We start from the raw sequence: 24,978 nt of genomic DNA on the forward strand, positions 1-24,978 counted from the left end.
GGAGCCTCGGTGACTATCGGTGCAGCCCCCATCTCTGCCTCATGTGGCACTGATGGTTTACTCCTAATCATGCGTGAGATCATCGCCACTAGGGGCCTCTCCATCGGCTTCCACCCATCATATACCTCCTCTGTATCTGTCTCGGCTGGCTCTCTCCTCTGTCTCCTCCTATGGTATAAGCTAGGACCCCAGATGGGGGCACCATACAGTAGTGCAGGTGTAACTAGAGTATCAAATAGCGAAAGCTTCGTCCTCGGCTCCTGAAACTGTATCGGTGAGCATGGCCTCTCTAGCGAGCCAAGGGTTGCATATCCCCTCGTCAATCCAGCGTCAGCCGCCTTCCGCATCGAGAACTGAGGTCCAACAAAAGTGATCCCAAGGTATACATATGACGTAACATACTCCACAGGCTCTCCATTGTATGTAAAATGTACTGTAGATCTAGTTATCCACTGTGAGGAGGTGTTAAAGATCTTGATTTTGGTCTTTTCAAGGTTCACAGTAAGGTCTCGGTCCTCGCAAAAGGCCCGTAATGCATCCAAATGCCTCTGCAGCCCCTCTGCTGAATTAGAAATAAGAACAATATCATATGCATACAAGAGGATCGATATCAAGACTCTTGCCAACTGTGCTCTTGGTCCTCCTTCTTTGTCTATGTAATCCGAGATCTCGTCAATGTATAGACAAAAAAGAGTAGGAGACAAGGGGCAGCCTTGCTTCACCCCGATAGTGCTGTGTAAGATCTCTGAGTCACCTCCTGGAGCCCGTACTCTGCCTATCCCATATCCTGCAGTCTCTTGATCAGTCTGGCCCGTGGGACAGTGTCAAAAGCTTTGCGGAAATACACAAAGCAGGAGTATATCCATTGCCCGTGAACTCTCCCCTCCTCAATGATCCCCCGTAGTGTAAAGATATGATCTAGTGTGGAGTGCCCTCTCCTGAAGCCTGCCTGTCCCGGTGCTCTGGTCTCTGCTCCTCGGTCCATCTACTAAGCTCATGCTCCAAAATCGAACGATAAATCTTGGCCAAGGTGTGACCAATCATGATAGTCCTATAATTGTTGGGGTCCATGGGTTGACCTGCTTTCAAGATAGGTACAATAGTATTCGATGACCAGTGGACGGAGAAGCCTTCACATAAAGCCGTGTTGGAGAGGAGGCTGCTCAAGGACATGGTAGAGAGAGGTGGCATAGGTGTGCCAGGTGCCGGGTGAAGTAATCGGAGTTGGAAGGCGATGATCTTGGAAGATCCTCCAGGCCTCCTTACAGTCCCTTCCAAGAAATAGCTGGTATAGCTCCTGCTCAAGCCTTGCTAGGTAGGCTCTCTTCTTTCTCTGTGTGAGATGTCAAAAGATCACTTGCGCCTGTTGGTGAGTGGTGGATCCTAGTGCCATCTCCCGATGTAGAGGGACTCGTGTACCACGACATTCCTCGTGGTACCATCTATTCTGTGGGACTGTCCCTCCTAGTGATGTAGGGTGGCTCTGGAGTGTGGGAAGGCGGCTGCAGACGTATGGAGAGAGAGAGAGAGAGAGAGAGAGAGAGAGAGAGAGAGAGAGGCCTAGAGCCTAGAGGCTTGGAAGTTGGAAGACTCAAGAGGCTTGAGAGAGAGAGAGAGAGAGAGAGAGAGAGAGAGAGTCTAGATAGTAGAGAGTAGGGCGGCGGCCCGCAGGCCTTGTGTGAGAGGCTTGGAACTTGGAACTTGGAAGTTGGAAGCTAGAAGAAGCTTGAAAGCTTGAAAGTTGTGTGTGCTTGTAGTCTTGTAGAGGCTTGTTCTTATATAGATAGGCAACAGAGAGAGGGCCAAGCCTCAAGGCTCAAGGGCCAAAGCCCAAGCCATCCCCAAACGGCCAAGCCAAAAGCCATAAACGACTAGAAAAGGCGAGCGAAACGGTTAGAAAATCGCGCAATGGCTCCGTGCCGTCCCCGTTCCTGAAGGCGTCCCCGTCCCCGTCCCCGTCCCCTGTGAGTGATGATTCCTAGGGGTCGTCCGTCCGTCCGTCCTCTGCCGTCCCCGTCCCCGTCGTCGTCGGTCCGTCCCGTTTCGGCGTCCCTCCGTTCCAAGCCCGTGTTCCTTCCGTCCCCTGTGACTTTGAGATCAAGCTACCCACTATAGGCTTGTACGTAGTGGGGTCCTCCAAAAGCTCACCTGTTTTTGTGGAAAGCTTTTTGTTTTGTTCCAATGGCACTGAAATAGGCTTACAGCCTATCATATTGTACTTTCAGAAACGGGCATTTAATTTGATGTCCAAATTTAGGAGTTTTATCCAATTTGCGGCAAAACTCCCAAATTGGTTGTCCTATTCAAGCAAATCCCAAATTGGACCCAATTTCACCAATTTGGGGGTTTGGGTTAAACCACAAAATTTCCTTTTGATGCCTAAATTCTAAGCAAAACCCCCAATTTTAGATTTGGGCCCAAATTGGAAGTTTCAGATTTGAGCCCCTTTCCTCCCTCCCCCTCCCAACTATTCACGTTTTATGTATATAATCGTTTCAGTCTATCATTTCACTCTCCCCCTACCTAGTGTTGAAACGTTTCGTTCCAAAATGAATCATTTTAGCAACATTTCGTTTTAGGAGTGAAACGATTCACGGTGACCATGAGCATGTGAAATGGATCTAGAGCAAAATATGGAATCAAACACATCAAAGCAAGAATCTAGCATCCATTAATCATGAGATTAGTGATCCAATGGCTCATCACATGAATATACAAAAGAGAGAGAATCTATAAGTGCATGTAGCAAGAGAAGATGCACAAATAGCCTAAGTGTGTTTAACCTCTCACCAAGAGGATGACCATGGAAGGCCGAATCTCCATAGATGGAGCCCAAAGGTACAAGATGACCAAAGTTAGTAAAAGTGTGAAAAGGCCCCTACCAATGTACCCCAAGCCCTATTTATAGTCACTTTCTCCTATTGCCCATGGGCCCCTATGTACATGTGGAAATCAAGCTCTATGGTTCATGACAAACCATCCCTTCCCAAAGATTTTGTCCTCAAAATCATACAAGATATTTACAATTGAATCGCAATCTCAGTGTAAACCCATGGGAAGTAGAGAGGTCTTCAAAAATGCGCCTCGACTACATTTGGAATAGGAAAACCAAATGTAGTGAATCCGGCAAACTCCTCCAAAAATAGCATGTAGGACTGTTATGGCAGCCATGTTGTCGATGAAGCTTCCCTTGAAATTCTTCATGAAACCTCCATAAAAATGAGCTGCAAATGATGCCTAGCGGCACCCAAAAGGGTCCCACATATTTGTCATCGAACCAAATGATCTTCCAAGTATGTTGGAGTAGATTGGTAACCCCAACAATAGATCCAACCAAAGCTGTCCAGAAATTACAGCACATATGAAACCTCATGATATGCCCATTCTTCACATAATAATGATGCCACTTGATCAAGGAATACTTCCATCAAGTAAACCATATTGTTGAACATACTCCATTGATTGCCAAGTAGCCTCATCCATGGGCAAGCGCTTCCATTTCACAAGGAATTCATCAATGTTCCGGTTCCTCAAAACCCTTGTCCTCTTGTCCACAATCCTCTCCGGCTCATAGATAATCTCTCCTACTTCATCCATTGGTGGTAACTCTTCAATCTCTTGAGAAAGAGAGCCCACAAACCTCTTAAGGTTGGATACATGAAACACATTATGAATCCTTGTAGAAGGAGGTAGGTCAAGCTTATAAGCCAAATCACCCACTTTCTTGACTACCAAATATGGTCCATAGTATCTATGTGCCAACTTGGAATTGGAAGACCCTTTGAGAATATTGTGACGGCTCTTAGGAAGCTTGAGTAACACATAATCACCTTCCTGGAACTCCATTTTGCGTCTATGCTTATCCCCATTTGCCTTCATGACTTCTTGTGCCTTCTTCATATTATCCTTGCATAATTGAAGAAGCTGTCTCATCCTTTCCAACTCTTCCTTGGCTAAAGGATTAACCATTTTATCCTCATGGAAGGCAATAGATGGCACATGCACTTGATACCCATAAAGAGCCTTGAAAGGTGACATCCCAATATTCAAATGCTTACTTGAATTTTGACAAAATTCAGCAAGGTAAAGCCATTCATCCCATGATGCTTGCATGTCATGACAATAGTGCCTCAAGTACACTTCGAGCCATTTGTTTGTACACTCCGTTTGCCCATCCGTTTGAGGGTGATAGGCTGTAGAAGAAGTGATTTGAGTCCCCAAGTTCTCATACAGTGTCCTCCAAAAAGTGTCCATGAACTTGGTATCTCTATCACAAACTATGTTGAGTAGCAAACCATGTATCTTGAATACATGCTCCATAAATTGCTTGGCAATGTGAGAGGCTCCATAAGTAGTCTTGGAAGCAATAAAATGAGCTGATTTGTTGAGTCTATCCACCACCACAAATACTTGATCCCATCCATGCTTCGTCTTTGGCAAGCCCGTGATGAAGTCCATGGAAATGTGAGTCCATTTTCCATCCGGAATAGGCAAAGGATGAAGTAAACCACTTGGCAATTGGTGACTATCCTTATTCCTTTGGCAAGCCCGTGATGAAGTCCATGGAAATGTGAGTCCATTTTCCATCCGGAATAGGCAAAGGATAAGGTGAATCACTTGGCAATTGGTGACTAACCACACATTCCAAAACAAACTTCTTGACATCCTTCCACATGCCTTTCCAATAAAAGCTTTTGCTCACTTTGTCAAATGTCTTGAGAACACCAAGATGACCCGAAAGCGGTGAAGAATGCATCTCATGAAGCACCTTGGGAATGTAGGATGAGGTTGGAACTAAATACACCTTATCCTTGTGCCATAGTAGACCATTCCGAAGCTTATAATGAGGAAATTCTTCTCCATCTCCTTGCTGTAATTTTCTGTAAATATGGGCAGCACCCTCATTGCCAAAGGCGACACAAATGTCATATTCATTTCATGCTTGAGTTCTTCCCAAGTATGTGGCATAACTCCTTCTTTGAGCATATGTCTCCACCATTGATGTGCATAGTCTTCCAAATGCAAGGATGCAAAATGCACTTTCTCCCTTTCACTCTTCGGATAGAGCTGAAAGTATGTATCCAACTTATTCATCCATTCTTCCAACTCATGTGGGGCTGAACCATCACCCTTGAAGTTAGAGAGTGAAATCTTATCCTTTACATCCTTTGACACGGTTGACGATGCATTCGCATGATGGTGCGAGGGCTTGTGCTTTTGCATTTGCACAAAAGATCCAAGGAATTGTGCAAAATCCTTGTACTCCCTCTTGAGGAAATTTGGCATTTCCATCCACCTATCATGAGCTTCTCTTTGTCTGTCAATGAATGACATATGTTCCCAATCAAGCTCAACCACATCATCCATATCATTCACCTCCTCTTCAAGCATGGAGAACTGATTTGCTTTGGGTTCCAAAGGTACTCTCCTCGGATCCTCAAAATTTGACTTCTCATGTCTGAATGTAGGTGCATGTTGCTTTCCATCCAATTGAGAAGAACCCGCTTGGAATGTAGTAGACTTCATCTCCCGCATAGAAGGCCTCCTAGCATCCGCCATGAATCCAAAAGTGACATTCTTGGTGGAATGCTCATGTGTTATCTTGGGAGAAACCTCTTGTACCATGGGTAGCTTGCCTTCCCTACGGCCTTCAAAAGCTGTCCCAAATTGCTTGCCTTCATGTAAAGCACCATGACCACTATCATAGGAAGGTTGGCTCATTGGCCGAGCAACCCTCTCTTCCAAGACTTCCATCCTTGTAGCCATAGTGTCAAGTCTACTATTGACTTCCACCCTTGTAGCCATTGTGTCCATCTTAGCATTCATTTCCATCAGCTTTTGCATGATCGAATCGATGGGGATGGTATGCAAAGATTGTGGGGTGTACTTATGGGCACTTCCGACATTCAACTCCTCATTCCCTTCTCTTGAAGTATGCCCAAAAGTATCCCCTTCTCTTGAAGTGTGCCCAAGAGTATCCTCCGGAGCATCCAAAATTCCTTGTTCCATCATTGCCTCTTCATCCTCTACCTCGTCGGAAGCCAAAGTGTTGCGCCTCGGTCGCCCTTTTGGCTTCGGTCCCATGGAAACATTTGGTTTCAGAAATTTGCCTCTAAATTGAGGTAGGGATGTCCGATTGAAGTGACCTAAAGCTTGTTGGAGAGCTAAGGAAGTGTACTAGACCACTATGCAAAGACACGTAAGAGATGAGGTGTGCTACTATTCTCTGTTTTAGGGTTTACAGGGTTATAGGTTGAAACGGTGTTTTGGGTATAACTTGAGCTAGAAATATCCAAATGCAAAACTTTTTAGCTCAAATGGAAGCCCTCGATGAGTACTACAAGCCTATGTAATTAGATCTAGAAGACCTTCAAACCCCTGTGACTGAATTAGGGTTTACTGTTTTTGCAAAAACCCTAAATTCTACCCTAAAGAGATATCGAAATGCGGAGGTTAAGGGCTCGTTGGGTAGCTCTAACGAAGCACTAAAAGCTCATATGGTCCCTTTTAATTCAGTCCAAAAGAGTTGGGACTGAATTAGGGTTTTTGTGAATCTGCAGATTCTTGCCAAAGTGACCCTTTTTGTGCCCAATTGATCCTTGTTTGCTCCCAAACCATCCTTGTTTGCTCCCAAACCAATGTCAACACTTTCCGCACCTAATTGGCATCCCAAGGTCTGCAAATTGTGCTCCACAAGCTTCAATTGTCCATGTATGACCAGAAATTTTGAGAAAAATTTGACATAGTCTCCTTTGTTTTAGGAGCTAAATCTCAATTTTTCTCAAGTAACAATGCAAAATCCATCATTCTCTTATCAATTCCCATCCATTACATAGCATGTGCCTCAACTTGCATCACCAAAAGGCGTTCACCATATGTTTCCCATGGCATAATGCAAGATCAATTCCCATGAGAGGTCCATATTAAGGCGCCATTGCCATGTACATAAACCAAGAGGATCGTCTGTGTAGCACGTTGAAGCTTGCCGATCTCCCGGCCAAGCTCTTCTCATCCCCGTACCTAGTTCGAACCAAGGCACGGGTTGAGGCCAAGTCTTCACCTCCACACCTAATCCTCCACCGTACCGCTTTACCATGGCACTCACGGCACGGTGGATTCAAGGCATGCTTCTCCCCCGGGCCTCTCAGCCAACACTCGGGATACCCTCACCAACATATCTAGTTTCTGGAAATTGAAGTGAGTGCAAACAATTGTGAGGTGCATATAGCTTGAATCTGAAAATGAGGTGGATCACTTACAAAGATGTGGCATGACTCATGCCTATTACAATATACTCATAATTCATTATGCATAAACTCATGCTTATCCACATAGCTCCAAATGTCCGCCACTTATCCAAAGATCCAACATCAATCAATAAGCACAAGTGAGGTAATACCATATACCAATGATATCAATATCCAATTGGTATCACTTCCATAAGCATTGCTTATGAGTACTTGGCATCAAATGGTATTCAAGGGCATGAACTTGCATTTGAATGTAGCATTACCAATTGATTCCAATCACACATCAAGCTCTTCCAATGCTCAATAGTATCATTCCAATGCATAAAAGCATCATGTCCATAGCAAAAACCTTCTCATTATTACCCAACATTCACTCCATGCATGTGGCTCAATCAATGCATCTAAGCATATGCATTCCTTCATCCATTTATGCATGGATTCATCAAAGAATCTTGCATTTGTCTCACAAATGGCCACATGACATCCAAAAAAGAAGGATGTGAGCAATAAGAGGATGTAATCACTTTCCAATGGATCATGAGTTATGTAGGAATGTTAAAATGTTGTAAATTAGGGTTTTCATTCATGAGTAACCCCAATTTGTCCATAGCATGAAGATTAATCACCAATGCTTGAGAAAATAGCCATAGCAACTCACCAATGGTATTCCGAAAGCTTCAATGGTTGGATTGTTGCTTGATAGAGCTTCCAATGGAACCAAATCTTGAAGATTTGTGCAATTTCTGTGGGCTGCTCAAACCTCCTCTTCTCCCTCTCCAATAGCAATGAAAAACTCCCCAAAATCCACCAAAAAGAGGCCAAACATCATGGCTAACAACCAAATGGAAGAAATGCAATGTAATAGAGCTTACTCTTGTGATTTTTGGGCCATGAGGAAGTGTGGGAAAAATGTTGCTCAACGCCAAGCTTCATGAGTCAAGAAAGAAGCAAACTCAACTCCATTGGCCATAGGATAGCAATAGGAAAGCATTTTCAGCCATTTAGAGTGAGTAGAGATGGACAATGGTGAGCTATGTGAGAGAGATTAGGGTTTGGAGCAAAGGGAAGGAAGAGGGAAAAAATTTCAGAAATTTTCAGAAAATTGCATGTAAATTGGTACTCTATGTGTTCCTCTCCTCAAGATTAACAAAAGCCCTAGCAAATGGTAGCAAAACGAGGGAAAGATGAGAAGTAATGGCTATGGAAAGCTTGGAAAAGAAGCACAAAAGATAAACGTAATTAATAGAGAGATTAAAAGATGATTAATTCAAAATTTTTTCAATTTTTCTACCTCGTCCCAAATATTTGATCCAGGGTGTCCAAATTAGGTCCAAATGAGCTAAATCTCCATGAAATCACATGAAATGATGTCTTTCCTCCACTAATCTCCAAAGATTAAGTAGATATTAAGCAAGATTAAGCCAAAACTCCAAGAAATCAAGAGAATTCAGAAAATTATTAAGAAAATGACTAATCTCATGCCCAAAACCTTGAAAATGGATCAAAATCAAGGCTCTGATACCAAATGAAATGGATCTAGAGCAAAATATGGAATCAAACACATCAAAGCAAGAATCTAGCATCCATTAATCATGAGATTAGTGATCCAATGGCTCATCACATGAATATACAAAAGAGAGAGAATCTATAAGTGCATGTAGCAAGAGAAGATGCACAAATAGCCTAAGTTTATTTAACCTCTCACCAAGAGGATGACCATGGAAGGCCGAATCTCCATAGATGGAGCCCAAAGGTACAAGATGACCAAAGTTAGTAAAAGTGTGAAAAGGCCCCTACCAATGTACCCCAAGCCCTATTTATAGTCACTTTCTCCTATTGCCCATGGGCCCCTATGTACATGTGGAAATCAAGCTCTATGGCTCATGACAGCATGAGCCAGGAGCACCACCACTGGCAAGAGGAGACCGAGTTGAACAAAAAATCAAAAAGCAGCTCTAGGCCCAGAAAACGTGGTCCTTGAAGCCAGAAAGGCAAAGCATAAAAGAACTTTGAAAAGCTAGTTTCATATGAGTAATATTTTATTGTACAAATTGAAAAAAAAAGGAAAAGAAAAAAGAAAAATGCAAAAGCAAAAAGCATGGACAAGCTTTTGGCAAAGAGCAAGGCTTTCCTCAAGTATAGCACCATCAATGAGATTATCAAGGCGTGGCTATCAACGTTGATCAACATTGAGAACGTGGAGGTGAAGAGCATGTTCTTCTTCATCATCATCAACTTGATCACCATCTCTTTGTGCCGCATGTTGGTGGAACTGTGCACACTGCCTTCCTCCACGAGAACCTCTGCCGCTTGGGTGTGCTGCTTTTGTGCTACCTGGGCGTACCGCACAGCCGCCCACGTTGCTTGTACCTTTAAGCGTGGCCTATGGCTTCTATATAGCACCATCTGCATTTCCAATTGCAGCCCTGTTCACTGCCATCTGAAGCATTGCTCCTCCTTGGCTACTGTGACTGAATTAATCGCTGATTGCGCAACCTGTTGTTAACCACCACCAACGCTGCCACCTGGCTGCATGCCGTTCACCTACCTGGCTGCTTTATATTAGCACCACCTTTGCTAGACCAAGTGCCACTTAATGTTGGACTGCTTGAGTCCCATCAGCTACTCGTGTCTCTACACCACGCCACCTTCTACTAGGAAGCATTAGTTACATCTATTGTTGTTGGCCGCCGCCTTCATACTATTGACAACATAGTCTAAACCACCACCATCCGTACCGGCCATCGATTGGCTGTTGTGCATCTCCCGTTGAAGTATGCCTACCATAGCTTTGTACCATTTGGTGGCTGCCCAACTGCTTCATAGACTTGTCCTGGTGCATTCATCTCTATGCAAGCTTTCTTGTGGGTTGTCTCTATTCCGTTTTGTTCAACATAACTTACAGTTTGGTCAAGATATACCTCGTCATCTACACAAACCTCATGTGTACCTCGTGTACGAGCTTGGACTTGGACTTTGATTTGGATATTGGATCTGGCACTAGCTCGATGAGAGATTCTTGTGGGTCATCCCCGTGGTGTGCTCGGCATTAGAGATCTCGTGCCTTGACATCGACTTCAACTTGGATATTCTACATCGGCATATTTGTTTGCTTTTGTTTTCATCATTGTATTGATCTTGTTTGCGACTAAATTCCTGAATGGGGGCGGGACCTGTGCCTCACTCATGGTGTGTGTGTACTGTGCAAGTTCCCTAAATCCTATATTTATATCTCTTGGATACGTGGTAGAATCTATCACGGCATGCCTTGCTGGGTATAGTTGGCACAATAGGTTTTTATCAATACGTTCAGGAGCCGGTAGGCCATCTATATCATTAGGTACAGTATAGCCACCAGCAGCTACAGTGTGGCCATCATCTCGTACAGTGGATTATCTACATCGGCACATTTGTTTGCTTTTGTATTTATCATTGTGTTGATCTTGGCTTCCAAGCTCGTGGATTGTTCCTGAATATATTCTTGAAAGGGGGCAAGGCTTGTTCCCTGCTCCATGTGTGTGTGTGTGTGTGTGTGTGTGTGTGTGTGTGTACTGTGCAAGTTTCCTAAACCCTTCTCTCTCTCCCTCTCTATATCTTGTGTCTGTATATTTATATCTCTTGGATACGTTGTAGAATCTGTCACGGCACACCCCGTTGAGCTTACAGTGGTATCAGAGGATGATTTCTCTCGAGGAATCTTTTTGGGATGACAAAGCCATGTCGAGAGTAGAGGGCAACCAAGGGCCTAATGAAGGGAACAACTATGAGGCCGATCCAAGACTTCAAGATGGGAACCAAGTTTGTCGATCTATTACTCACGAGACCGCGGCCTTGTCATCAGAAGAGTACCATGATTTTCATCAATTCAGGCATTTGATCAGAGATGAAAAAATTGCTTGCTTGGAGAGGCAAGAGAGAACCCTACAAAAGTAGGGCTCAAATGTTTGAAGACTTTATCAAAGATAGAGCGAAGGAGATCAAGTTGAATTTGACTCTAAGAAAGCCTTGGCTTTTATCTCCCAATTTGAAACTGCCTTTCATGAGGAGAGTTTTCAGAAGGATCAAAGCTCCGACATGTGGGAATGAATGTACTTGAAAGGACCGTTGCACCCTAGTGGTTGGCAGAGAAGCTTTTCAGCAACACTATTACCACATGGGTTGAATTCAAAACAAGTTTTATGCTCAGTTTTTGCCTCCCAATTTTGCCAAAAACATAAGCAAAAAGTACGATTGGTTGGGTCAAAAAGAGGTGGAATCAGTCACTTTATATGTATCAAAGTTTTGGAAGGTATTGGTGAAGGTGATTCCTTTCGTGAAGATTGATGAATAGGAAAAGAAGAGAAAGTTTTAGTATGGTGTTCAATCCATCTTTCAAGATGCACTTCAAATAATCTACACCAATCAATCTTTCAACAGCTCATAAACCTTCCTAGAATGTTAATGTCAAAAGGATACAATCTAAGATTGACATTAGGTTGGGAAAATGGAAGGACAAAGTTGAACAGAACCTTGAAGAGGATGAACATCCACCTAAAAGGGACTTCAAGGATGTGAAAGGTAATTAGAAAGCTAAAAATTCGAAGGAGAAAAAATCTTGGCATAAGAAGACCACTTTTGTAGCCTCCCCGATGATTACCCTTCCCCCCAAGTCTCCACCGCCACTCTCCCCAACCCCCCCCCCCCCCCTATGGGAGCGCCTATTGACGATAGTCTCCTCATATACCTTCTTGTTGAGGCGCGAGAGTTCTCGAAGATTGCAGTGCCTCTCTGCGCATTTGCGTGGTCTTCCACCACACCCGAGGTAGTGGAGCGATGGTCCTCTCTTTCTCTTTTAGCATCGCTCCCGACAGGGAGTGGCATTGCGACTCACGAGTGTGTCTCCTGCGCCATCCACTCTCAGGTGGTCTCCCTAGCTCAGCACCTAGGAGATAGCCGTCTTGTCAACATCAACATGATATAGTATGTGTTCCTCCACGTGTCAACCACTATCCCTTTGAGACCCTTCTTCGGTTTCCTTTATTGCAACGGATGGAGCACAAAGCATGTAGGGCTAGATTGGAGTGGAGCTTTTTAAACGAAACGATTAGGGATCGTTTGGCCTTCATCCACCCCCGGTGATTATCCCCCCTCCAAACCGTCCCCGAAGACCCTTCGTGGTGAGTGTGTTTTGAGTAGGTCTCACTCCTCCCATCCTTTCTTGGAATGTTCAAGGGATGGGGGATCGCGTGTCCATCGCAGCAGAGGTGTTCTTCTCTAGGAGCTTTAGAGAGCCTGCGTAGTAGGCCGAGTCGATCTCTTGTTTGTACAAGAACATCTCCTCTCGGTAGGGTGCATCCACAAATGTGTGAAGATTTTATCTAGACGTAGCCATACCTTTTGTTCCCCATGCCTTTGGCCCTATGAGAAACTAGGGAGGGGTATGCATTTCGGTCGGTGAGAAGGTGCTTCCATCGGTCTTGGATTCAGGCACCATTTTTCAGGGGAGGGCACAATGGATAATAGTTAGGGTTGGGTAAGACCATGTGGGTTTCCCCAATAGGGTGGCGAGGTAGGCACTTTCTTAGGCATATTTGTTTGTGCACAGGTGGAGATTCGCATGGACATCCGTTCAATCGAGGAGAGGAGGGTGGAATATCGGTACCATGCTAGGGCCTCCTTTTAGACTGAGGCAGGGGACTGGGCCACTCGTGATTTCTTTGAGACAACATGCTCTCACCATCGTAGTGACTAGAGATGAGGAGCCCAGACAGTATTCAAGGCCGATCCCTCCCCTCCCCCCCACCCCTCCCAGATTTAGTCCATAGCCACATGCTTCTTCAAAGATCTCCTTTTAGTAAATCCCCTCACCGTGCAAGCGCAGGCAACAATGGAGAGAGTTTGGCAGCATACACAGGAGGTGGTGCCGCTTGACCTCCAAAGCATCTTGTGCTCCCCTTTCTCTCTCATGGAGCCCTTGGCAAACGTCCAAGCGAGGATGGCTTCCTGGTCACTCTTTCTTTGTGGCTCTAGGATCTCATGGAAGGGCGTTTCATGGCCGCCTTCAATGAGATCATGGCCTCAGGGCACATGTCGGAGAGACTCTCTTTGGGGCTGATTCGCTTGATTCTCCTAAGGGCGGTGACCGTTCAGAGCCATCAGAGCCCTCTTAGGAAATGCCTACAAAATCCTTGCCAAAGCCATCAGCCGTCAGCCGACGCTTGCAGCTTCTTCATCTCCTCGACCCGATCCATGGCACCCAGACCTGCTTCATCCATGATAGGAACATCTTGCATAATATCTTCACCTTTTGGGAGGCGACAACTTCGCAGGGAGGACATAACAGTTCTACTTTTGGACTTTGAGGGCTTTGATTGTCGATTGGGCTTTCCTAGGATGGGCTTTCGGGCTGAATGGATTAGTGGTGTCTCCACCCTACACTCGCCAACTAATAGTTAGGTCCTCTACGCTACCTAGAGGAGGCCTACAAATCGGAAGACAAAAATACACATTTGCAGATCACTTAACTAATATCAACAATGGACATTATTATCAACATTAAAACTGAAAATGACCAATAACACTTGACACCAACACTGAGTCCCTCCCCTCTATACATTTGTATTTCTTGGAGTATTTATATGTATAAGTGTCACGAGCCAACATGCCAGATTTCTCCTCACATGGAGTGAATACAACTGAAAACAATTGGGTAGTTGTCGATGAAGTCTGGACTGTTGAAGAAGTGCTAAATCACAGGCACACTCCCACCTTTTACTAGTCTTTCGGGACCGTGCACCAGCAAGCACGCCCGTACTAGCGAAGGCAAAGGGGTACACCGCGGAGGAAACATTGCCTGGTTCTCCCAGATAAGCTTTGCTCCCAGATTCCCTAGTGTTGCTAACCTTCATTGGCTCTCAGAAATTTTGAGGGCACAATTAGCACTACCACTTAGGGAAAAACTAACCAAACTAGGAAAGCTTCCTGAGTATGGTTAGCATAAACATGCTTTGTTCTTGCTCTGCACAAAACTTAAAAAAATCTTTGAACTTAATTTAGCAAACTTTAGTTTTACACAAATAAGAAATACAAGGGACTTGGTATTGCTTGTAGCAGGAGTCAATGGAGATGAATTCCTAACACCATGCAGTCAGGTCCACCTAGTACAATAAGTATAGGTCTTGGTACAACAAGTACAAGCTTGGTACAAGTACTGGTACTGGTACAACAAGTACAAGCTTGGTACAGTTCATGTAGAGCAGGGTACAATCTAGTACAAGCCAGTACAATCTCATAGTACAGCAGGTACACGTGCAGTCTGCAGGCAGGTACAGCACATGGGTCAGCAACTGGAGGTGGATTCAGTAGGTACAATTCAGGTATAACAGTCGGAGAGAATCTGATTAAAGGCGTGTACGGTTGAAGTACAGCAAGCAGGTACAGGTTCAGCAGCCGTACAGCGCACGGGTGCAGGTACAAAAGCAAATTGGCTAGAACTGGAGGCGGGTATAGCAAACTGGTGCAAGTACTGCAGCAAATGGGCTGGAGTTGGAGGCGGGTACAGCACACAGGTCCAGGTGGGAGGCAGGTACCATCAGGTTGGAGGCGAGTACAACTGAGGTAAAGCAGGCGATGGAGAGAAGGTAGTTGCCCACAACCCACGTGTGGAGATAAATACTAATGCTCCATGCAAAACTTTTTTTTAATGAAGGTTATAAAGCCTTAATACATATTTAACACTTATGGCACCATCCAAAGAAAATGTCCAGCCCAACTTTTAAATGTGTGTGAACACATTTACTAATAAACATTGATTTTACATTTTAAAAGGGCCAAAATGGTAATACTTACCACCTATTCACACACCACACCAATGTGTCAGCAACCAACACTCCCAGGATACACTGGGGGCGTTCTCGTCCAATGTACTCGCACAGCAAAATAGGCAAACACATGCAAACAAATCATGCGAAAACAAGTTTATGCATGTGCACATGTAATGGACGAAATCTCTCTTTCATGAAACTTGTACAAAAAGTTCCTGTCGGGCACAAAATTGGCGTGACGGAAATATGAATATATGTCCTAGTCTTCCTATGGAGTGACAATCCCATAGGTAAGACGCCATCCATACAACACGAAGCAGGTCACACACGGGTGGCACAAAACTCGTTCCTATCCATGTGACGTAGTATTGTTCACACATGGGTGGCATGAATCTAGCTCCCATCCATGTGACACCAAAAGACTGACCCTTTCACATGAGACACCGATCTGGCCCCATGTGAACATGCCACAAATCTGGCCGCTCTATGGAGTGACAGTCCCATAGAAGTGACTCCAGAAATGAAGATGGACCAAATGGTGACATTCCCTCGGGCTTCTAAATAGTTGTCCTCAACTGAAAAGCCTGAAGATATGCCTGCAAAAGCTGAGGGTAGTCAGCAAAATAATCCTCGTCTACCCACTTTCCATCAATTGGTAAATAATTTTTTAAATTTCACAAGGTATCTCCTTGAAAGCTTCCCATGTGGTTCTCTTGTCCTGGCCTCTTCATAAGCCTAGCTTTCTCAAAGTTCAGCAATACCCAATCACCTTCCTTAACTTGCATGTCCCTTCTATGCTTGTCAGCAGCCCTCTTATGCTTGTCTTGTGACCTTGCAATGGCTGTCTGCACCTGAGCAAAGGCTTCATCCAAGTCACGCACATACTTATCGGTTGTAAAAATCTCATCCTTTTTACGAAGGATGGGTGGCAAGACCACTCTGCCGTAAATAATCTCAAATGGGGCCTTTCCCGTGGAGGCATGTACTGTGTTATTGTAGGCAAACTCTACAAGTGGAAGATACTTCTCGCAAGCACTCTTTTGATCCGCCACATAACTCTTCAACAAATCCAACACAGCTGAATTCGCAGCTTTATTTTGGCGATCCGTTTGGGGGTGATAAGCCGATGAGAAATTAAGCTTAGTGTTCTCATGTTATCAAATAAAGCCCTCTAAAAGAGGCTCGTAGTGTTGGGATCTTTATCCCCAACAATGGACTTAGGCATACCATGATGATGCTTTAAGATGTGAGCAAGAAAAACCTTCACCATATGACAACTTTAATGGTTTTGTTGACTAGCAAAAAGTGAGCTTGCTTGCTAAACTTATCAACTATGGTCCAAATAGCGTCATTCCCATGCTAGGATACTATGGTCCAAATAGCGTCATTCCCATGCTAGGATCCAGTCAAATCCATATTGAAGTCCATAGTAATGCTTTCCCATGCTGGAGGCTTTTGCCTATCAAATTTCACCTTTTGGCAAGTAATACATGCGCGTACATATGCCTCAATGTCTTTACGCATGCTCGGCCAAAAGAAATATCTTTCGATCATGCGTGTCGTAGGTAAAATACCTCTATGACCAACATAAGGTGGAGCGTGACATTCCTCCATAACCTTTGGACGCATATCCTTCACCACACATAAGCAGTTATCCTTCATAAGATAACCCTCTTTGATCACATAAGAGGCATGTGAGTGACCAGCCATCAAATCAGTACATATATGGGAGAAATCAGCATCCAAATGATAAAGATCACGCATGGCAGATAAGTCTCCATGACAGGGCACTGAAATTGCAGCTATATATAAGGCTTTCCTGGATAGAGCATCTGCCACCAAATTCTTCTTTCCCGGAGTATGTACAATCTGAAAATGAAACATGGAAACAAAGTTTGCTATTCTCATTTGCTTCTTTGAGAGCTTAGTTTGAGACAAAAAATACCTCAAGCTTTGATGGTCTGTCTTGACTACAAATTCAGCCCCAAGAAGATAATGCTTCCATATCTTTAAGGCATGAATTACAGCCAAGAGCTCTTTTTCATAAATATCCATATGGATCTCGGCATCATGCAATCGACGGCTTTCATAAGCAATTGCATGACCCTCTTGATTTAGGACAACCCCTATACAATTCCCACATGCATCACATTCCACCGTGAATGGCTTTTGCAAATCGGGAACAATCAATACGAGTCCACAAATGATAGCATTTTCGAGTTGCAAGAAGGCATCTTGGTCATTCGATGTCCATTTGAAGGTGGCTTTCTTCTTTGTAAGATCATGCAATGGCAAGGCAATCTTGGCAAAATGCCGGATGAATCACCTATAGTATGAACATAATCCAAGAAAGCTACGCACTTGATGTACATTTTGCAACTCTGGCCAATTTCGAATGGTTTCAATTTTAGTAGGATCCATTCTTACACCCTCTTTGGATACAATGTGTCCCAAATAGTGTATCTCTGAGAGGAAGAACTCACTTTTCTTAACATTTATGAAGAGTTTTTGCTTTTGCAACTCTTCAAACATTGTAGCCAAATGAGTCTTATGCTCCTTCTTATTTTTGGAGAAAACCAAGATGTCATCAAAGAATACACCTGTGAACTTATGATGGGGTTGAAATATCCTGTCCATCATACGGTTGAATGTTGCCGGGGCATTGTTAAGGCCAAACGGCATTATCAAGAATTCATACAATCCAAAAGCTGTGCTGAATGCAGTCTTATGGACATCCTCAGGTACCACATGAATCTGGTGGTAACCACTCTTCAAATCTATAAGGCTGAAACAAGCCGAACCATCAAGCTTATCCAAGATGTCATCTATGCGTGGGATTGGAAACCTGTTCTTGATGGTGAGCTTGTTTAGAGCTCGATAATCTACGCACATGCGGAAAGATCCATCCTTCTTTTGCACAAGAGGTATAGGAGAACAAAAGGGTGAGGAGCTTGGCTGAACCGAACATTTTTCTAAGAGCTCATTAACTTGCTTCATAATCTCCTCTTGTTGCGCGGCACTCACATGATATGCGGGTTTGTTAGGTGGGGAACTACCTGGCACAAGATCTATGCGATGATCCTCAGGCCTCTCAGGTGGTAGTTCTCCTAGCAATGCATCGGCAAAACAATCCTTATATGCACTAAGAAAATTCAGCCTATCTTGAGTCAATACATCCACGTTCACATTACTTTGTTCAATTTTGTCACGAACAAAAACCAAGTACACGGAAAGACTCTTTTTCATTGCCTTATTAATTTGGATGTGAGATACAACTGGGATGGAATCCCCTTCCTTGCCTGCATCAATAACATGCATGCGGCCTCTATGCATAAATGTGATCCTGTTGGTTTTATATTCTTTGTGAGGCTCAAGCCTATGATACCAAGGCTTGCCAAGTAATACTCACATCCATTGAGTGGGGCAATCAAGAAATGCTCATGATCCAAATAACCCTATATATGAATGCGCAACTTTCCAATAAGAGGCGTGACCTGCATCTCTTTGCCAACGAAAGCTGCCTCTGCTTCAATTTGGGGTCCCATGTTTCCAATCTCTATGCCCAAGGTGGCTGCCATCTGTGTAGAGACAAAATTATCTGTTGCACAATCATCAAAACATGAATAAGGCGGGGTGATCCTTGATTTGTCCCCAAGCTTTGCATACCACTCTCTCTTTGCCATCATGCTCGGTGGTACCCTGCACATCGGGTATGGCATGCACATTTGTCTTTTGTGGCTTGTCTTCATTTTTTTGCTTGCGAGTAGGGCATTGCCTAAACATCGGGTATGGCATGCACATTTGTCTTTTGTGGCTTGTCTTCATGCTTTTGCTTGCGAGTAGGACATTGCCTAAACATATGCTCTTTACTACCACAAGAAAAGCATTTTCCCTCTTTGGCATATTGCTCCCTAAGCTCAGGGGTCAAGCCAAACTTGTTCTTCTTTGGTGCAATGTCTTGGATGGGGTTCTTTCAGCTTTACCACCCTTTTGGGCCTCCTGAAAGCTCTTTTTAGGTGGCTGTCTACCTTTTTGCAGGTTGGAACTGTCCTTTCTTTGCCCTTAGAACCTCCCTGATCTTGCTTAATTTTAAGCACCAATTGCTCCGTAGCAAGAGCAGATGCTATGAGCTACTGAAGAGTGTGTTCGGGTTCAACTCAATGCCCGAACGATAAATTGATCCGGGGCGAAACTGCCTCTTCCTTTCATCCTCGGAGAGTTGCATAAAGGGAGTTACCTCAAGCAACACTTTCCAAAACTTATTGACATACTGTTGCACACTTTTACTGTCTTTTTGCTCAAGTCCATCCCACTTTTGGGTGAGAGTTTGCTCCGCATTAGGAGGCAAAAATTGGACATAAAATCTGTCCTTAAACTCTTTCCAAGTGCAAATGGGATCTTTGGTGGTCTTTTCAGTGATCCACCAATGGACAGCTGTCCCTTTCAAGAACATGCTTGCATGACGAATTTTGGACTTCTCAGTGAAGTCCTCATCACTAAAAGCAATGTCAAACTGTGCCACAAAAGCTAGCACCTTAGAGGCATCATACTCTCCATGAAAGGCATCAAATTTCACGGACTTGTCCCCTACTTTGAACTCCTTCAGCTCCTTAGGATGTGGTACATGTTCTTCTCTTTTTCTCTTTCCCTTATCCAATGGGGCAGCCCTCTCTGCATGGGCTTAATGGGCAATCAAAGATGTTTCAAGAGGCACGGTGGCATGTGCATTATGAATCTGTGGCCGAGATGCTTGTGACCTCCCCAAATGATGCAATGTGTCACCACGAGACAACTCAATGGGCAAAGTCTTTCGGCTTGCATGCTGACCACTCTCTCCATGATATACATTCTTTGAATCCACAAGGTCATCATGTCGCCCACTAGCTCCAACATGCACATACTTGTTGCCTCCTGTCCCATGAGGAGTGGATGCATAGCGAGAAGTGACTGATGCCTCTTCCTTGTGTATTAAAGACCTCAATCATTGAGCTGTTGGGTCTCCCTGCTTCAAACGACGTGGATTCTTCAATGGACAAAGTCTTTCGGCTTGCATGCTGACCACTTTCTCCATTATATACATTCTTTGAATCCACAAGGCCATCATGTCGCCCACTAGCTTCAACATGCACATAGTTGTTGCCTCTTGTCCCATGAGGAGTGGATGCATAGCGAGAAGTGACTGATACCTCTTCCTTGTGTATTAAAGACCTCAATCGTTGAGATGCTGGGTCTCCCTGCTTCAAACGAGGCGGATTCTTGAATACTAGCTCTCCATCCTCTCCTTCCTTGAGATCACCCTTTCGGATGAGATAAGAGAGTGCCAACTCCCTTGGCGTCTTGCCCACTTCACGAGTCATGGACTCAAAGGTCATATCCACGATAGCATCACCTTTCCTTGCTTTAATGACACTTAAAAATGGGGATCTTCATGCAGAAATTTCAGCTCTTGCTCCTTTGCTTGCAAAAGCTTCTTGATGTGCTACAATGCAGCCCTCAAGGCATTGGACTCATCCTCATGTATAGGCTCTTTTCCATGGGATGGTTGTCCCATGAATGCATTGTCATAACCTCTCTCAAGAGGTTTGTGCCTTACAAGCAATGCATCATAATCACATGAAGCACTTGATTGACCTCTTGAATCTGGCATCTCCAAAGGATTGCGTTGGCTGTCCATTGAGTCAAGTGTCCATGTATGCTTCCAATCTCAAAACTCCGTGGCTCCTCTTGAGAAAGAGAGACGACTGGGCTCTGATACCAATGTAACCGCTCCCTACAAGAGGCCTACAAATCGGAAGACAAAAATACACATTTTCAGATCATTTAACTAATATCAACAATGGACATTATTAGCAAAATTAAAACTGAAAATGACCAATAACACTTGACACCAACACTGGGCCTAGATCCCCCCCCCCCCCCTTCAATACATTTGTATTTCTTGGAGAATTTATATGTACAAGTGTCACGGGCGAATAGGCTAGATTTCTCACTCACATGGAGTGAATAGAACTCAAAACAATGGGGTAGTTGTCAATGAAGTCTAGACAATCGAAGAAGTCCCAAATCACAGGCACACTCCCACCTTCACTCGGTGCACACCTGCCTTTCACTGGTCTTTCGGAACCGTGCACCAGCAGGCACGCCCATACTAGCACAGTCAATGGGATACACCGCGGAGGAAACATTGCCTGGTTCTCCCAGAGAAGCTTTGCTCCCGGATTCCCTAGTGTTTCTAACCTTCATTGACTCTCAGAAATTTTGAGGGTGCGGTTAGCACTACCACTCAGGGAAAAACTAACCAAACTAGGAAAGCTTCCTGAGTACGGTTAGCATAAACATGCTTTGTTCCTGCTCTGCACAAAACTTAAAGAAATCTTTGAACTTAATTTAGCAAATTTCAGTTTTACACAAATAAGAAATACAAGGATCCTGGTATTGCTTGTAGGAGAAGTTAATGGAGATGAATTCCTAACACCATGCAGTCAGGTATACCTAGTACAATAAGTACAGGTCTTGGTACAACAAGTTCAGGCTTGGTACATTAAGTACAGATCCTGGTACAACAAATACAGGCTTGGTACAGTTTAGGTACAGTAGGGTACAATCTCGTACAGGCTGGTACAATTTGGTACATCAAGTACACGTGCAATTTGCAGGCAGGTACAGCACACGTATGTAGGTACAGCAAACAGGTACAACACCCGGCAGCAACTAGAGGCAGGTTCAGCAGGTACAATTCAGGTATAACAGTCGGTTAGAGTCTGGTTGCAGGCGTGTACTCTTGAAGTACAAGAGGCGGGTACAGGTTCAGTAGCCGTACAGCACACAGGTGCAGGTATAGTAGCAAATGGGCTGGAGCTGGAGGCGGGTATAGCACACGGGTGCAGGTGAGAGGCGGGTACTGCTGAGGTAAAGTAGGCGATGGAGAGAAGGTAGTCGGCCACCACCCACGTGTGGAGATAAATACTAATGTTCCATATAAAACCTTTTTTTTAAAAGGTTATAAAGCCTTAATACATATTTAACACTTATGGCACCATCCAAAGAAAATGTCGAGCCCAACTTTTAAATGTGTGGACACATTAACTATTAGACATTAAAGTTAACCATAGCTTATGGATTTTACATTTTAAAAGGGCCAAAATGATAATACTTAATATCTGTTTACACGCCACACCAATGTGTCAGCAAGTAGCACTCCCACGGTACACTGGGGGCGTCCTCATCCAGTGTACTGGTATGGCAAAACAGGCAAACACACGCAAACAAATCATGCAAAAACAAGTTTATGCATACAATCATATATGCATGTGCACATGTAATGGACGAAATCTCCCTTTCATGAAACTTATACAAAAAGTTCTTGTCGGGCACAAAACTGTCGCGTGACAGAAATACGAATATATGTCCTGGTCTTTCTATGGAGTGACAATCCCATAGGTAAGACGCCATCTTGGCCATACACGGGTGGTACCAACAGGCTCCCATCCATACAGCACGAAGCAGGTCACACGGGGGTGGCACAAAACTGGTTCCCGTGCATGTGTCGCAGTACTGGTCTCACACGGGTGGCACGAATCTGGCTCCCATCCATGTGACACCAAAAGACTGGCCCTTTCACATGGGACACCGGCCTGGTCCCATGTGAACATGACACAAATTTGGTTGCTCTATGGAGTGACAGTCCCATAGAAGTGGCTCCAAAAATGAAGATGGACCAAATGGTGACATCCTTATCCACGGGGATAGGTTTTTGATCTCCAGATTAGTCAGACGAGGATGTCCCCTTGCCCCTTTCCTCTTCGTCTTCTTGGTGGAGGCGATAAGCAGCTTTCTCTTTGTGTAGGATACAACAAGATTGTAGGGTCTCCGCCTCCCCATTGGATCCCACAAGGAGCTTCTTGACTCGAAGTTCGCAGATGACATGCCCGCATACCTCGCAGAAGAGGAGGGGAACCTTCAGAGATTTCCCTCGCCATCATCAAGACTTTCTGCTAAGCGTCCAAAGCTTAGATAAACTAGCACAAGTCGTGTGTTTTTTGGGTAGGATCTTCACCCATTCTAGCTTGGCACCCGTTTGAGTCATTCCTGTGAATCTCCAAGGGCACCTTGACGAGATAGCTCGAGTGCTAGGTTGAGATTGACATCTCAGCCAAGCAGCAGCTAGCCCCCTTCTTCTCAGCATTTGAAAAAAGCTTTCGTATTGGAGCACCGCTCTCCTTTCCCTTGCAGGTCACATGATCCCAAGGCTTGAGCACTATTTTACGGATAGATTTGGAGCTAGTTTGATGGGCGCTTGGGGCCACCTCAAGCCAGCCCTTCACCAGCTCCCCCCCAGCCTTAGACAAGGAGAGACCTTTCGAGCCATTGATCTGGAACTGCCTCTTCAGGATGCCCAACAGTCACCCTTTGGGCACGCATTCTCACATAGCCTAGGACCTCTAAGCTCGGACCTTGCCTGTCTCTTAGCGAGTGGACTAGTTTCAGGCGGCTTCCTCAGGAGGCTCAAGACACACGTCTCATTGATATCCGGGGTAGAGAGAAGATTGTCTTCACCATCGACTCACCCATCCCCCTTCAATTCACATACTTTTTTTCAGGACCACTCCCCTCCCTAGGATCAGATGGGGGAGCAGCTCTCATTTTCCAGTTGGATGCCATGTGGCTCACTTCCGAGGGACCGGATCATCGGCTTCCATGACCTTCGTTTGTACATCGACCCCCCTCCAACTCAGGTATCCAGTGGGACCCCGACGAGTGGGAGTGGATAGACCCCTTTAGCCCAGAAAGCCCGACCACCTCCTTTTTTTACTACTCGGCGAGGCTAATCGCTGGATATAGATGCATGAGATTGACGGTGAAGAATGGTGTCTTTCACATTACGAGTGGTAAATAAAGAGAATGCAGAATGTCTGGGTATGTGTGAGATTTGCTGATGGCTGGTTAGGAACTTTAAGGACTGCTTGCATACATCGACTCCATACATGGGGACCTGTGATGTGTGGTGGGGGATGCCTTTTATTATGGAACTTCCTATCTTTGGTTGAACCAATCAAGTATTCCACTTGCTTCTTCGAAAAAGCTCTCTTTTTTTCGCAGAGAAGCCTCTGTTGTTCCCTCTTGGCATTCTTGCTCAAATAGCACTTTTTATCAGCTTCATTTACTTGTGTTCAAGTTTGTACTCCTCATCATGCTTCTTGTCCTTGATGGGTTTATTTTGTTCGAGGAAAACAACTTAGGGCTTTATGCATCAATTGTGTGAGATAGTGGATTCTATCCTCAAGTAGAAATGCAGTGAGGAAAACTTTGCTACTCGCTGGAAAATTATTTTTTTATTTATTATTTAGAAAGAGAGGCCTCTCATTTTATGCATTTTGTAGGATGTTCCTATTGGTACTTTGCTCCTAGGCAAGATAACATATGGAAAGGTTTATCACGGGAACAACAAAGAAGAAAAGAATGGCCAAGTTTGTCCAGCTTCTTACCGTTTGACATGTGTGGTCCCACCGCAAGTGAAGGTTACAATCAATTCTAGTCATTTTTCACTTTGTATGATGCTTGTCACAGGATCTTACAATTTACAGTTGTCTTGTTGATATTTCCATAAAAAGTTAGGATAAGGGCTCATACATACCCATTTACATTTTTATAAGGACAGAATGAAGAGAAACAAAAGGACAAAGATGCAGAAAAGAAAACACCTGCACAAATTTTTGAGGAACAGGTGAGAGGCATATAAACTAATGAACTGCATGCTCTGTATTTTGAATATACCATTTATGCCCTCCCCATCAAAAAAAAAACAGGTAGATGTGCAGGTATTTAACCTTCCTATCTATCCATTTCCACTCCAAAATGAAAACCTAACAAACACTCTTGGGAAATCTTTAAAATATAAATAAATCACTTATGGCTGTGTTGAATTT

General features: G+C 44.3%; 1 protein-coding gene across 1 annotated transcript in view; it reads left to right on the forward strand.

Annotated features, from left to right (window-relative positions):
- The window catches only part of TPP2 (tripeptidyl peptidase ii), a 99,637-nt gene that overhangs the window by 56,198 nt on the left and 18,461 nt on the right, over nt 1–24,978 (forward strand). The window contains exons 17-18 of the mRNA XM_086803506.1: nt 24,433–24,570; nt 24,711–24,776. Of these exons, the coding sequence (XP_086659632.1) occupies nt 24,433–24,570; nt 24,711–24,776 (204 nt within the window). The remainder of the gene's footprint in view (nt 1–24,432; nt 24,571–24,710; nt 24,777–24,978) is intronic.

The sequence above is a fragment of the Cibotium barometz genome, chromosome 10 (genome assembly GCF_041138505.1).
Source record: "Cibotium barometz isolate CiBa-2024 chromosome 10, ASM4113850v1, whole genome shotgun sequence".
NCBI classification, from domain to species: Eukaryota; Viridiplantae; Streptophyta; class Polypodiopsida; order Cyatheales; family Cibotiaceae; genus Cibotium; species Cibotium barometz.